Source organism: Rhinopithecus bieti, unplaced genomic scaffold, assembly GCF_001698545.2.
Source record: "Rhinopithecus bieti isolate Rb0 unplaced genomic scaffold, ASM169854v2 scaffold_2247, whole genome shotgun sequence".
Classification (NCBI taxonomy): domain Eukaryota; kingdom Metazoa; phylum Chordata; class Mammalia; order Primates; family Cercopithecidae; genus Rhinopithecus; species Rhinopithecus bieti.
The window spans coordinates 1,074,611-1,090,010 of NW_016803732.1; the positions used below are offsets into that span (position 1 = coordinate 1,074,611).

The following is a 15,400-nucleotide window of genomic DNA, read 5'->3' on the forward strand; positions in this document are numbered from 1 at the left end:
CCTGGCTGATTTTTTGTATTTTAGTAGAGACAGGGTTCCACCGGGTTAGCCAGGATGGTCTCGATCGCCTGACCTCATGATCTGCCCCTCTCGGCCTCCCAAAGTGCTGGGTTTACAGGGGGGGGCCCCCCCCCTGGTTTTTTTTTTTTTTTTTTTTTTTTTTTTGAGACAGAGTCTCATTCTGTCACCCGGCTGGAGTGCGGTGTTGCAGTCTCAGCTCACTGCAACTCCACCTCCCAGGTTCAAGCGACTCTCCTACCTCAGCCTCCCAAGTAGCTGGGATTACAGGCACCTGCCACCACACACCTGGCTAATGTTTCTGTATTTTAGTAGAGAGAGGGTTTCACCATGTTGGCCAGCTGGTCTCAAACTTGTGACCTCAAGTGATCTGCCCACTTCGGCCTCCCAGAGTGCTGGGATTACAGACATGAGCCACCGCATCCGGCCAGTGTTGATTTTCTTAATGCCTTTTATCATAGCTCATCATTGGTCACCAAACCACTATTTCAATTACGGTTATTGAAGTATCAGCCTATTGAATCAGCCTATAATAATAGATTTGGTTATTTTGATTAAGGTTTAGTTGTGTCTTCGTGTTCTAGTACACAAATAGCTGTTCTAATAAACAAGTAAATCAAGAAAACCTGAGGTAGGCCATGGCGGTGAGAGGGAATGTATGGCTTGTTCTTTTTGAATACCTTCCTGTATATTGAGCTCACCTGACTTGTTCGCATTTGAAAGGTCTTCCATAATGGCCCATGGAGGCGAGGTTCATCACAGGATGAGGAAAGGACAGAGGCACAGAGAACCCCCAGGAGGAGATGGGGCTCTGGGAGACGGCCAAGGCCTCGGCCGTTCTCTGACTACGGCCAGCTGGCCAGCCGCAGTTTGTCTATTCCTGAAGACTCGGTTGCTGCAGACCCCCAGAAGGAAGACCGTGTGAACGAGGACCCCCAGGCAAGCTTGACTTCTGCCAGCCCTGAAAACCAGAATGCTCCAGTGGGCTGCCCCAAAGGAGCCCGGAGAAGACGCCCCATTTCCGTGATAGGTGGGGTCAGCTTGTATGGGACCAACCAGACGGAGGAACTGGACAGTCTTCTGACACAAGTAAGATCTGGTGTGCACCTCCCCAAGCCAGCAGAGGCCCTCCAGCTTCCTGCCTCTGTTCTCTCTGCACACTAAACTGGATCTGCTTTTTCTCTCGCATTCTCAAGGGCAGCACCGTATGCTTAACCACCTTTTCTTCCTGACTCTGTGAAAACATGCGTGAATTCAAGCTAACCATCTGATGTTTGGATGCCTTTTGCTAATCTTTCTTTCCTGGGATCTCAAATAATACTTAAGACTCATTTGCTGTTGATTTCTGAATAACCTGAGATTCTAACCAGGGAAAGGTAGCAGGACGTATTTAGTAACACTCCTGAAAGAAGTAATTGTTGAAAAAGACAGTATTGTTTGTTGTTAAAATGTAAAGATAAAATGTAAACAAGAAATAAATAAAATGTAAAGAAGAAATAGTTTTTAGGAGATAAGTATTTTGTTTTCTACCATTTTCTTATTTTTCTTATTTTTTTAATTTTTTGAGTTGCAACTTTGCAACTAGTAATAGTTTGACAATGAATTAAACACTTAGTACTGGTTTCTTAGTATAGTTTAGTAATTCAACAAATATTTATCCGGGTATCCAGTGAGCAGTTTGAAAATACAAAACATTTAATTGAAGACTCTGTCTTGGAGAAGTGTATACTTATTTGGGAGGGCTAATACCCGACCGTGGTAAACATTCACAGAACACCATATGAGTAATATATATGCCCACTTTCATTTCTAAAACTTGGTAGCTGATGTCATAAGTAACCCATAAAATTATCTTAAAAGGGAAATCTTATACAGTACTAATACTGGATTGTGTATGTTTACATTTTTCCTGTAAAGCCCCACACAATGCCTTGTTTATAACAAGCACTCAAAAACCCCTGCTTAAATAAATTGAAGTGATTTCTTAAGGTTAAAAAATTAAGTTGCAGAATACCATGAAAATTTTCAGAATCTTTCGTCCGAAGGTGCCCCACTGTTGGGACATGATTCTGCACTGAAGCAGATTGTCACGCGTTTTAACTCAGAACAGTAGTCCCGGATGCGCTGCAGCCTTAGAAAGGGTTTCCCTTCAGAGCAGCCAAAAGGAATGTGAAAAGCGATTTTCTGTACTATAGCCTAATTTGGGGAATTGGGTGAGAAAATTGTAAGAAAACCTAAGGAATTACATAAGCAGAATATGCATGTAATAAACAAAAGGAGGAAAAAAGAAATGGAAAGAACGCATGAAGCAGCTGGGCCTTTGACTGATAGTTTTAGGGATCGCTATTATAGAAAACCAGAAGGTCATTATAAGAGAGACTTGGGCAACGACATGGAAAACCGCTTCTTTTAACTGAAGCTCCACTGCTGTGTGAGTTTAGGGAAGCAAGGCTTGCCTTCAGCTCCACAAATCCTTATTGAAGGTTCATCTGTGCCAGGCTCTGTGTCGGCAGGGAGGAGTCAAGGAGGAAGGAGGCTGAAGAAGGATGTGAGGATCGCAGTTGGCCACCCTGGCCGGGTTGTGGCCTTGTCCTGGCTTCCTCCAGAGGGCCACCCCGGGAAAGCATCTTCTTACCTTAGTGACCCTGCATCTGTGTGACGACTCCCCTGCTTCCTCAGTGTGCCTTCCTCTTCTCAGAAGCTTCTTTTTCCTTAGTGGGACCTGCTGGCATGTTGCAGAAAAGTGAGATGAAACACGAGGCTGCAGGGTGCAGGACAGTAAGCTGATCAGGGTTGTTAAAAACTGTAGCATCATGAGTTGCCACTGGGCTTTGGTGCAGCCTGCAACTCGTGGCAGGATTGGAGAAACCATTTCACGTCTGTGAGTGGCTTCGAGGTGAGAGAGCTATGCGTGTGAAGCGCTGGCAGGAGCTACCACTTCCTGGCACCTCCTCACAGATTTTGCTTTCTTTTTGCAGCCGGCTTCCAGGCCGCCCATGCCTGCTCACCAGGTGCCACCCTACAAGGCTGTGTCGGCCCGGTTCCGGCCCTTCACGTTCTCCCGGAGCACCCCCATTGGGCTGGACCGTGTGGGACGCCGGCGGCAGATGCGAGCATCCAACAGTGAGTCTCAGAGTCCCTTTCCTTTCAGAGCTGCCACGGGCCCATCTGAGTGTTTCCAGCTAACCTGAGGCAGCAGGTTCTGCACCTTCGCGCCTCCCTCGGGCCAGGCCGCGTTTGTCCGGGAGCGAGGACGGCTCATCTCAGGAGAATGGTGCATCATTTGCTGTCTGGGGTAGATGCTCTGTGTGCTAGGCTGGTGGCTGTTAAGTTTGAGAAGTTTGCTCCTCGTGTGGTGTCCATGTACATCGTTCCTGCATGTGGAGATCCCTAAAGAACCGAGACCCAGGCTAGAAATCCGAGATCGACGTGTCGGCAGGGTCCGTTTCTTCTGGGGGCTGTGAGGGAGGGTCTGCTCCAGGCTGCTCTCCTTGCGTCTGGCACCCTCAGCGTTCCTTGGCTTCTAGGAGCATTGCCTCATCTCTGCCTTCATGTTCACATGGCATTCTCCCATGTGTCTGTCTGTGTTCAGATCTCCTCTTTTTGTAAAGACACCAGGCTTACTGCTTGTGGGCCCAACTTAATGACCTCATCTTAATGTAATTATCTACCAAGACTGTTTCCAAATAAGGTCACACTCATGGGCACTGAGGGTTAAGTCTTCACCATCTTTTTGGGGGATACAATTGATTCAAAAACATATACCATGTTTGTAACAATAGGCAGCGTGTACCCATGTGGCAGAAGATTTTAAAAGAACAGGCAGAAATAACAATAGCATTGTTAGGGTGTTAGGAATGTAGAGCCCTTCTCCTCCCACCGCATACCTGTGTACACACAGCCTATTCCCTGCTTGCTGTAACACTGGTTTTTGTTGTTAGTTTAAAAAGGTTTTAATTTTAGGGGTTCTTTTGTTGAAAAGCAACAACATCTAACTCCAGCTATCTTTTTTTTTATTATTATACTTTTAAGTTCTAGGGTACCTGTGCACAACGTGCAGGTTTGTCACATATGTATACATGTGCCATGTTGGTGTGCTGCACCCATTAACTCATCATTTACATGAGGTGTAACTCCTAATGCTATCCCTCCCCTGTCCCCTCCCCACAATAGGCCCCAGTGTGTGACGTAGCTTAAGCAAAAAGGGAGTTTATTGGAAGGGTGCCGGCTGTGCCCGGAGTTGATGAGATGGCTAGGGAACCAGGCCAGGGAAGGGATGGCAACTAGGGTCGCTCCCGGGAGTGGAGGAGCCACAGGAAGGCGTGTGATGGGAGACTGGCCATGGCTCCGTCCCAGGAGTTAGGGAGGTATCCAGTGAGTCCTTTGAAAATACAAAACATTTAATTAAAGACCCTGTCTTGGAGAAGTGTATACTTATTGGAGTTATAATAAGGAGTTAACTTATTAGAAGTTAGTGACTGTCTGTCTGTCACTCACCCAGGGGTTCAGGTCCCAGGATGGAGGATTCAGCTGTCCGAGCTTAGGTGATATGTCCACCACCTGGTGGCACTGGAACAGGGAGAAGGGTGGAGTGTCTGCCGCCAGGGACCGTTGCCTTCTATATGTGAAGGCAGGCCAAGTAAGTATTTAACAGTGCAGACAGTACTATAAAGAAAAATAAAACAGGATAGAGGACATTCATTTCCAAAGAGTGTCATTCTAACACGATGCACCTGTTCCGTGAACCTGCTCTCTCTTCCCTAGAGGGAGACACCCAGAGCTTCATCAGTGGCAGCAGACACCCACAAGTCTAGGACCTCTGAGGATAACCAGTCCTCCAGTTCCATGCAGTGCCTCTGCAGTGTTGATAACCAGAGGCAGATTTAAGCAACACATCCCTACCAGAATGGCAAGGCGGGGAAAGGAAGGAAATAGAAAAGTTGGGATGACTGTGGAGAATAAAACAGCATGCAAAGTTTACATTTCAGCATTTGAACAGATTCCCCATAAGTCAATATGTAGGACGCACCAAGGCGCCACAGACGGCCCTGGAGAAGATGATTGTGGGTAATATGAGGAGTAGGAGCAGGCGGAGGAGGTGATGCTAGGACAGGTGAGTAGGATAGGAGGCAGTGAGGCAGAGATCTGAGGGAGAAGTCCTAGCAGAAGGAGCATCAGAAGTCCAAAGTCATGCAGGAAACATGATGTGTCTGAGGTTCAGCAAGGAGGCAACAGTGAGAGGAGCTCAGGGAGCAAGAGGCAGACGAGGATGTTGCAGGCTGGGAGGTGGGCTGAGGCTGGACAGGGCTCTGCAGGTCATGAGGAGGCTGATCTTGTTCTCAGTGTGGTGTGAAGCCATTGACCGCAGGAGAATAGTATGTTCTGATTTATGCTTAGAGAGGGAGGGCAGTTTGTGGGGGGAAAGGAAGACGAATGGAGATTGATTTGAAGGCGATTGCATTAGTCCATTTGAGAAATACAGTAGCAGTGACCACAAAAGCCATCCCCATTTTCCGTGGGTGCTCATTTTCCCAGTGGTATGAAGAGGCAAAAATGGCCAGCCTTGGTTCTAATTCCTTGTGGCCAGGACTAAGAACTCCAGAGGAAGTACTTCTCCCTTGGGGGGCACTAAACTCAGTTTCAACAGAGCAGAGTTCCTAGGTGGGAAGAAAACATTTTGCAAGTGTATTGTTAAGTAATCCTAAGAAGCCGCTTCTATGTTTACCCTTGGTTTCCGGCCCTGCGTCTTCTGCTGTGGGCGAGCCTCTCCAAATTCAGAGCCTGCTTCCCATCCAGGGCAGTATGGCAACTTCTGGGTGTGTCTCCAAGCTGCCTCTGTAATTTCATTTTTATTTGGTCATTATTGAGTGTGATGGAGTCATGTGCTTCCTTCTGTGTGACGTTCTGGGCCTGGGTGGCGTGTGAGATGCTGCGACAGGATCGGGGCCTTCTGTAGGATCCACAGAGGTCTGACAGTGCAGGAAACAGATCCAAGCCCAGCATAAGTGGCCCTTCCAGTAGGGACAAATCACCACCCCCTCTATTATGAAAAGGCCCCACTGCAATCAACTTTCCACAAAGGGCTGTCTGGTTCCTGCAGGGAACCGTATCATCAGCTTTGTTGAGGGGAAGGCCCAGACTTCCTGTGGTTTAGCCCAGGCTTGGCATCCCTTTTTGCCACCATGGCCTTTTTCTTTCTTCTTTTTTTTTTTTTTTTTTTATGTTTTTTTCCTTTTTATGAACTCACTGAGCAAGTATCCAGGTGACTAGGAAGGAAGACTGGCATCTAGCTGCACATTGGGACATCATGTCCACAGGATGATTAATTAGTCTCTCTTGCAATAGGATTCATGTGGGATGGACGTCATCTCACGCTTTGCGTGTATTCTGATGTAGCCAGCTATACCCCTTCCCCAAACCCATCCTCAGCCCATCTTGTTCTTTCCACATTCCTCCAGGCCATTCAGCCAAGCCATTAGCTCCTAACCGGGAGTGCACACGAGCCAAATCCTTACCTTGCCAAAGCCAATCTCTCCTACTCAGAAAGGCTTGGGAAGAGTGTTACTTACATTTGCTGCCGGGAGTTTCCCTGTCCTGAGGACACAGTCACCAGGCGGATGGTAGGAGTCCTCTTTGAGAAGCTAGGGAGAAGTCTTGTACTAGCATGGCTACCCTGAGGCTCCCTGGCTCTGCTCCATCAAGAGGCCTGAGTCTGGGAGTTGAGTGAGGGCCCTCCCTTGGCTTCTCTGTCATGGTGGCTCAGGTCGGGCTCTGCTCGCCAGCCCTGGAGAGTTCCTCCTACACAATCTTGTGATACCTTAGTGGAATCACTCATCTGTTTTGTTCCGAGGGACCCCGAGATCAGTTAACAGCACAACCAGAGATTTCATGGGTTAAACCATTCAGATGACCAAGCTGGCCCTGCTGTGTGGTATGCCCACCTTTCCCATGACAGATGTCCCATCTCCATGGAGGACCAGGTCTGCATTGCAGTGGAACCACCTCTCAGCAGCATCTCTGGCCTAGAGAGACTAGCAGTACATTAGTTATAAAAGCTGCTGTCACATGGGAGATGCAGCCCAAGGGGTGGTGTGACTCACATGATAGACCATCTCTAGCATTTCCATCTCAGTCCTGGAACTCCTTCCTTTCCATGCACTGAGAGTTTTAGGTTCACATACCAATGAAGTGCTAGAATGGCATCCAGCTCCATAAGCCCACAAAGTGATCTCAGCAAACCAGCTGTAAAAGCATCATTTTGAGACACGTTGGGGAGATTTTCAGATGGACTGAATATTTGGCAGCACAAAGGAATTATTTTTAATTTTGTTAGTTAGAATAAAATAGTGCAATAATTTAAGTCCTTGTTTGTTATAGTGTTTGTAATATTTTAAGTCCTTGTTTGTGATAGTGAAATACTTTCTGCATAAAATATGATATGTGAGATTTGTTTTAAAATACTCCAAAAAAGTTGAGGGGAAATAGTTGAAACAGTATTGGCAAAAGATTGATAATTGTAGGTTCGTGGTATTATTTGCTTTTGTGTGTATTTGATATTTTCTGTAGTATCAACTTTTAAATAATAATGAAAGTATATTTCTCCTCCCTGGTCAGGTATTCTCAAAATCTTGATAACCAAATGTTGGTAAATGGATATAAAAATAGAACTAGACAGAAGGAATAAGTCCTACTGTGACCACAGTTAATGAGAATGTATTGTATAGTTCAAAATAGCCACAAGAGAGAATTCAAATGTTCTTTTTTTTTTTGAGACAGAGTCTCACTCTGTTGCCCAGGCTGGTGTGCAGTGGCGCGATCTCGGCTCACTGCAAGCTCCGCCTCCCGGGTTCACACCATTCTCCTGCCTCAGCCTCCCGAGTAGCTGGGACTACAGGTGCCCGCCATCATGCCCGGCTAATTTTTTTTTTTGTATTTTTAGTAGAGACGGGGTTTCACCGTGTTAGCCAGGATGGTCTCGATCTCCTGACCTCGTAGTCCGCCTGCCTTGGCCTCCCAAAGTGCTGAGATTACAGGCGTGAGTCACTGCACCTGGCCTCAAATGTTCTTAATACCAATAAATGATAAGTGCTTGATGTGATGATTACCCTGATTTGATCATTCCACATTGTATACATATATTGAAATATCACACTGTGCCCCATAAATATTGTACAATTATTATGTGAGTTTAAAATAATAATACAAAAAACTCTCCAAATTAAGTAGTACCCACAACTGAATTTTTCTCAAAATACAGAAAATTGAACATTGCAATTTAATTTTTTTTTTTTTTAAGAAATGAAGGCGGAGTCTTTCTAGGTGAATGGAGCCCTCCCTTCTGAGAACTTGGCAGCGCCGTGCTGTGCTCTTCCTTTCTCTTGCCACTTTTCTCTGGCCTTGTTTGGAGCACCTGTCTTACCTTTTACCAGCCACACAGCCTGCGAAGGCAGGTCACGTGGGACAGGCCTGAGTCATGTTTGTAGGCTACTGGGTGTGTTATTTGGGATAATGGAGTTGGGATAATGAATCTCAGTGGCACTTACTGGAGCCTTATCGGAGGGAAGAGTGACAAGTTGTAAACACCACTGCATTGTTGGGGATGGTGTCTGTGGCTTCTCCTTCTTTGGGTTTTAGGAGGGATGCCTGCACCGCTAGAAGATTGTCCTGGGGAATTATCTTTGCTGCCTTTTCTTTGCTTTCAGTTAAGCTTTTCTCTTTCATTTGAGACAACTTACTCCATCACAGCCTACGGAAGCTCCTAATTTTTCTGTACTTACATTGGGTTCCAACTATACTTCCTCCTTTAACCGGTCTGTTTATGTTGATCAGAAGTCAGATCTGATTGCTTTTCAGAATTCTTACTTTGCATTTCAGATTCCTTCTTCTCTCTTATCCATTCCCCTTCTCTTTCTGCTTCTTGTCCAGAGTTCAGATTAGCTTGCTTTTCTTGTCTCGCAGAGAGGAGACTGTCCCGTTTCCTTCACTGTTAGACTTGAGTGGGATCTTCACAGAGACAAGCACAGGACGAATGCACACCCATGCACCGAAGTCAGTCGATATGGGTAGACCCCTTTCAAAAAATGATAGCTGCTCTGTTACATTTCTTGAAAGCCCTTTAGTTAACCAGTAAGTATACTATATTAGAGCATTTAGTAATAATGCCAGATAATAAAGGAGGAACGTCAAGCTTAGGTACAGTAATAGCTAGATATAAAAACTAGAGAAAATGCCCTTTTTGAGGGCACGCAAACTCGGCAAGTTGACTTGCTTTAAAAAATGTTTCTAACTTACTGAAGTAATTGCTCAATTTGATTTTTTAAATGTTTACTTTTTTTTTTTGACAAATATAGTTCTTTTTTGCAAGCTAGGAAAGAAAAGCAAATTGACCAGTCTGGCCCTCTAGTGAGCTAGGCTGAATTACTCATTCTTTGTCAGAGTGATACAATAATATGAATTGCTAGCAGGCAGGTTGTAAAACTAAATCATAACCATCTGTCCACATTTTTCATGAGGAAACAACCAAAAATTGAGTCCTTTAAAGGCAGGTTATAAATAAATAACATCTTGATCTGTGAAGGGGACAGCATGACCCAAATTACATGCCAGCCAGCCTGTCTGAGAGGCACAGCTGAGCTGGCCAGTGAGTGGTGAAGAGAGCAGCGCTTTTGAAAACCTGCTCTGAGACAATAAGAATTCTGGATTCTGGTCGGGTGTGGTGGCTCACGCCTGTAATCCCAGCACTTTGGGAGGCCAAGGTGGGTGGATCACTTGAGGTCAGGAGTTCAAGACTAGCCTGACCAACATGTTGAAACCTCATCTCTTTCTCTACTAAAAATACAAAATTAGCTGGGTGTGGTGACGTGCCTGTAATCCCAGCTACTTGGGTGCCTAAGGCAGGAGAATTACTTAAACGTGGAAGATAGAGGTTGCAGTTAGCCTATATCATGCCATTGCACTCCAGCCTGGGCAACAAGAGTGAAACTCCATCTCCACAACAATAACAAATTATGGATTCTGCTTGTCAATAAGAAAGCAAGTAAAAAGTGTCACAGATGTGCAAAATTGGTCCTTGTTTATACCAGAGTTTACCATGAGAATAAAGAAAGGCCAGGCGCGGTGGCTCACGTCTGTAATCCCAGCACTTTGGGAGGCTGAGATGGGCAGATCACTTGAGCCCAGGAGTTTTGAGACCAGCCTGGCCAACATGGTAAAACCCCATCTCTACTAAAAATACAAAAAATTAGCCAGGAGTGGTGGTGCATGCCTATAGTCCCAGCTACTCAGGAGGCTGAGATGGGAGGATTGCTTGAGCCTGGGAGGCAAAGGTTGCAATGAGCCAAGATCACACCACTGCTCTCCAGCCTGGGCAACAGAGCAAGACCTCCTCTCTGCCAAAAAAAAAAAAAAAAAAAAAAAAAAAAAAAAGAGAGAGAGAGAGAGAGACTGGAAAGTTAGACATATGAGTGAGAAATAAGATACTTAAATTTTGAAAATAAATGTCTTAGTGATAAATCCAGCATGCTACATTTTCCCTTTTACCACAAAAACAGACTAAGGACTATTTTAAAAGAAATGTTAAGTTCTAAATGAACACTTTCTAGCACAGAAACACGTCCCCTTCCCCATACGGTCAAGGTTGCTGCTCTTCCCCTACCCAGGTCCATGTCAGGAGCTTTGCCAGGGCAGGAAATTGACAAAAGCAGAGCATCTCCTAGCTAGCCACTGGGGAGCAGGGTTGGCATCCTTGGGGTGGACCATCCATATGGGTCAGCTGTAGTTTTGATAAGCATCTGCAGGCTGCCTGTGGGCATCTCGTCTCATGCCTGGCCTTGTGCACACTGAGCTGGGTGCTGGGCCTCTCAGGAACCCCGGGGTCCAACAGCGCATGCGAGTGACCCTGCAGGAGTGCTGCTGCCTCCTTGCTAAGCCCGAGAGAATGGGGGAAGACCACAGCTCCCAACGGTCTTAGGGGATCTTATGCGGACTCTTCTTGTGAACAGATCGGTGCATCTTTCTGCTGCTGTCTGCGGGGAGTGGGCAGGGCAAGGGACTTCCACCCACACGGCCGCCAAGGGGAGCCATCCCCACCTGCCATCCCCAAAACAGCCCCCAGAGCTTCACTTGCTTTCTTACTCTGGTAGATGTTTCCTGCACAGAATTGAGGTTGTTCTGTATAAAGAAAAAACAAAAATGTACCAAGACATTTTCCAGTGTGTTTAAGGCCCAGTGATTTCAAAGTACATTTGGGGGTTATCACTCAGGGGGTGACATTCTTTCCCTGTCTACCACTCTGGTTTCTTCTGTTTGATTTTGTACTGAATGTATACATCCCCTTAGTAATGGAAAAGATTTACTTATTTATGTATTTATGTACTTTTCCCTGTTTAAGGATTAGTATTGGTTGTAAAACCACGTCAACTCACCATTATGATACTTTGATGAGCTTAAAATTATTGAGAAATGCTATAGGAGGGGCCAGTAGAGCTTAATCAACCAGTGTTGTCTCAGGAAATGTCCAAGGTGCTCCGAAATCTTTCTGAATTGGATTTTATTTTATTGTACTGTTATTTTAGATTTTCTTTAGAGACAGAGTCTCACTCTGTTGCCCAGACTGGTCTCCAACGCCTGGCCTCCTGCCTTGCCTTTCCAGAGCACTGGGGATTACAGGTGTAAGGCACCACCCCGGCGTGGGTTGGATTTTAAACGTGCTGTTGGTTTTGAAGGTACTTCCTTGGTTTTGGTTCATTTAACAAACACATATGTCCCTATTATAAATGAGGCACAGTCCCAGAGGCTGGGCAGGTCTGAGGAAGCTGGAGAGTTCCTACAGAGCTGCCAGTGTGGTAGATGAATAGGAAAGACCACCACAACTGCACGCGTGCTGAGTATAAACGGGGCGCATGTCAGTCGGATCGGGGCTGTCCCGAGCCCTCACGGAGGAAATGACCTCAAATGAGGCTTGAGGGATGAAGGGAGTTAGATTAAGTTGTTAGGGGGAGTGTGTTCCAGGCAAAAGTGGAGGCCAAAGAAAGGAGAGCACATCTGAGCAGCTGAGAGGAGGGTAGCCCAAAAGAAACCCACACTGATCAGGTCACAGTGTCCTCCAGGCCTCTGTAAGGAGCTGGCAGATCCCGCAGTGTGGCCTGCACTTGCCTTCCTGGCTCCTCTTCCCTGGTCCCACAAGAAGAGTTGTATCCTCACCAGGAGTCAAGGGCATGACCCCACCAAGCCTGTTTATGGCAGTGCTTTATTATGATGATGTGGAACTGATTTAGATAATACGTAAGCAAATAAAATGTGAATATGAGACTGAAAGGAGACTTGGCATCTATGACAATGAAGTAGAATAGTTTGGAGAAACCCAGTGAAACTCAGTAAAAGTGAATTGTTAAAGAAAATTCTATCAAATTAGATGAGAATTGACAGATTGGAAAAAATGGAAATACCAAGGAGTCTGTATTCAAATTGTTTCACCAGTGTCTCTGGTTTTATCGCTCAATGTTGAAGAAGCCAGAACTGAAAATCATAGTGGATGCGTATGGGTGTGGATTGTGCAAGAGACAATGCAGAATTCTAGTCAGTTGATCGTACACAGGGAGCCTTGTCCTGCATCATGACAAAGGTGAATGATTGTACCTATATATGTGTTAACATGTTCATGGCATGCATGCATGGGGCACTTTTTTTGGCTTAGGGCTTTTAGGCAGCCCGATTGCTACAAGTCAGAGGACCTCAGCTCCAGGTCAAGGCTGTAGCAGGATGCAGAGGAGGCTGAGAGGTGGGCCTCCCCTAAGGTCAGGAGGAGGAGAGCCTGGGAGGACAGAACCTGGACAACTGGGAGCCACTGAGGACTTTTGAGGGGAGTGAGATGATCAGATGTGCATTTCAGAGAGATCGTTGGCTGGATCGTGGAGGACTGGAGACCTCAGGAGTCTGTTGCCTTGGAAAATGACAGTGGCACTGGAGATACGAAGAACTTCGAGGTCGAGGTAATTGGATGTTTGGGGCCAGGGAGCAGCCATCCATGCTGCCTCTGATGCCTGGGTGACAGGGAGCCTAGGAGAAGAGCATGTAGGTCAATTGGGGAGCTTACTCCATTCCAGGCAGGTCAAGTCAGAGCTACGTGTGGGCAGCTCGATGAAGGTGACATCACCACATCCTTGATTTTGAAGCTCTGATTCTGAGGAGAGGGACCCAAAGCTAGAGGTGAAGATTTGGGAGTCATCAGCAAAGTGGTTCCTAAAACTCTAGGAAGGAGCGTGATGAGGGGGGATAAAAATGAGAAGAGGATCTTGAACCATGCTCTGGGGACCAACATTTGGGGACCAGTGAAGGCAAAGAAATTCACAAAGAAAATAGAAAACAGGTAGCCAGGCAGGTACGCGGTGTCCCAGATGTCAGAGGAAGCCAGGGCCTCCAGGTGGGAGTGGTTCACACTGTCAGATGCACAGAAGCGTAGAGAGGAAAATACCCACTGGATTCAGCGGCAGGGAGGAGCTTAGTGACCTTAAAAAAACAAAACAAAGTTTCAGTTCAGCAGTTCAGTGCTAGGGCAGGGCCAGAATGCCATGGGGGGATATTGAGGGAGTTGTCTTAAAATTGAGGTATTTTATCTATTTTGCTTAAGCCGTGTTGATGGTTTTCTGATTTTATAGCTGAAAATATCCCATAAAGGCTCAGGACTAATGAAAAACAATTTGTTAGGCTACGATATAAAAAATTATTTTGTCTGTATATTACCAGTATTTGAAAGCTTGTTGGTATGAATGTGTCAGCATTTATTCTTACTAAATGTTTTTCAAAGAGATGGTAAGAATACACATCAGAAAGTTGCATTCCTTGGTTTAGAATTGATATGAATCCCCAACATTTAGGAAGTAGGTGGATTTAATCATAGTAAGTGCTTATATGGTTTCAAATTTGATTTTTTAAATGAAATTAATTGAATTATGAGAAATTACTGAAGGTTATTTCTTTGAAAAATCTTGTGGTAAAGAAATTTATTCAAATTATTTGGATTTATTTTTTGTTTGAAACAAAGATTTTTGTTTTGTTTTTTGTTTTTTTTAACTCTTGTGATTGTTAAAATCCTACTTCTGATTTGTTGGGATAACAAATTTTTGCACTGATTGTTTGATCAGATCACACCATGTTTCTGTTTTTCCTTAGGACTGTCAATAGAATAAGGCAATAAGAATTCTTGATTCATAGCCTAAGTGCATCACAAGAAGGAGGTTACTCATACAGTTATTCTGGCCTTATTCTATCCTAATTATTATGAAAGTTCATTTTCTTATTAATAAACCTTTGGGTCAAAAAGTGAGCAAGTGACCTTGGGCAAGTCCCTTAATCTCAGAGTCTTCATGTCTTTATCAGTAATGGGAGAAATTAATATCATCTGCCCCACAGATGTGGAAGAATGACCTGGCACTAACTATTACTAATTAACTAGGGAAGCATTAACTACACAGGCGACAAGGGCAGTGATGAGCAGGAAACTGTTTACATCCAGAGTTCTGAGTTACTGATGTAACTGCACCAATCAGCAATTTAGCTTAGACAAGTCATTTAGTCACTTAGTCAAGTCATAGGGCACTTGGAGTCGATATGGAATAATACACTGTTTAATTATTATCCAAATATAAGTTAAGCAAATTTAAAATGCGGATGTTCAGGTTATTAAAAAAAACTTGATTGGATGTTTTTTATAGATTATCTGGGCCCCAGATTTTAGGTACTGTCTAACGATTTTTCAATGTGTCACCCAGAGACTCCACTAAATCTTTTGTTAAAAGGAAGGAAAACAAGAAAAGCCATAGCAGGCATTGAGGTGTGTGTGATGCCTTTGAAATGACTTGAAGCATCCCATAAAATCTTCTTGTTCTCTTGTTTTTTGAATTATCTGTGTCTGCTTCTGCATGTTACTCAAATCGATTTTCAAATATTTTCTTTCAATAAAGAATCAGAGGGAAAATAGGAACTCAGGATTCACTTGCTTGGTGCCTGTTGCATGGTAGCAGCAGAGCTGTCAGGAAAGCTGGTTGGAGAACTGGTGACGGAGCACTTGGATTTTTAGGTGGGGATGCCCTGAGCCTTGCCGCGTTCCCTTCTCACCCCACATGTCACTTCATACTCATGCCAAGGAATATTGGCTGTTGATTATACACTCATCCCTGGTTGTCTGAGGGGGGTTGGCTCCAGGACTCCACAGACATCAAACTCTAAGGCTGTGCAAAAGTCCCTGATATAAAATGGCCTAGTATTTGCATATAACCCATGCCCAGCCTCCGTATACTGTAAGTCACCTCTAGATTATTTAAAGGCCTCATATCAATACAATGTAAATGCTATGTAAATAGTTGTTATTTACTTTGTTAAATAA

At 44.9% G+C, this 15,400-nt stretch overlaps 1 protein-coding gene and 1 long non-coding RNA gene across 4 annotated transcripts in view; one reads left to right on the forward strand and one right to left on the reverse strand.

Moving 5' to 3' along the window:
• LOC108515375 (uncharacterized) overlaps window positions 1–2,881 on the reverse strand; it is a 14,996-nt gene extending 12,115 nt beyond the window's left edge. Inside the window, exon 1 of the long non-coding RNA XR_001881510.1 lies at window positions 2,654–2,881. This is a non-coding gene — a long non-coding RNA (uncharacterized LOC108515375). The remainder of the gene's footprint in view (window positions 1–2,653) is intronic.
• SPATA13 (spermatogenesis associated 13) overlaps window positions 1–15,400 on the forward strand; it is a 97,936-nt gene that overhangs the window by 33,382 nt on the left and 49,154 nt on the right. For all 3 annotated transcript variants that reach the window (XM_017852159.1, XM_017852167.1, XM_017852176.1), the window contains exons 3-4: window positions 742–1,107; window positions 2,997–3,141. In XM_017852159.1, coding sequence (XP_017707648.1) covers window positions 742–1,107; window positions 2,997–3,141 — 511 coding nt within the window. The remainder of the gene's footprint in view (window positions 1–741; window positions 1,108–2,996; window positions 3,142–15,400) is intronic.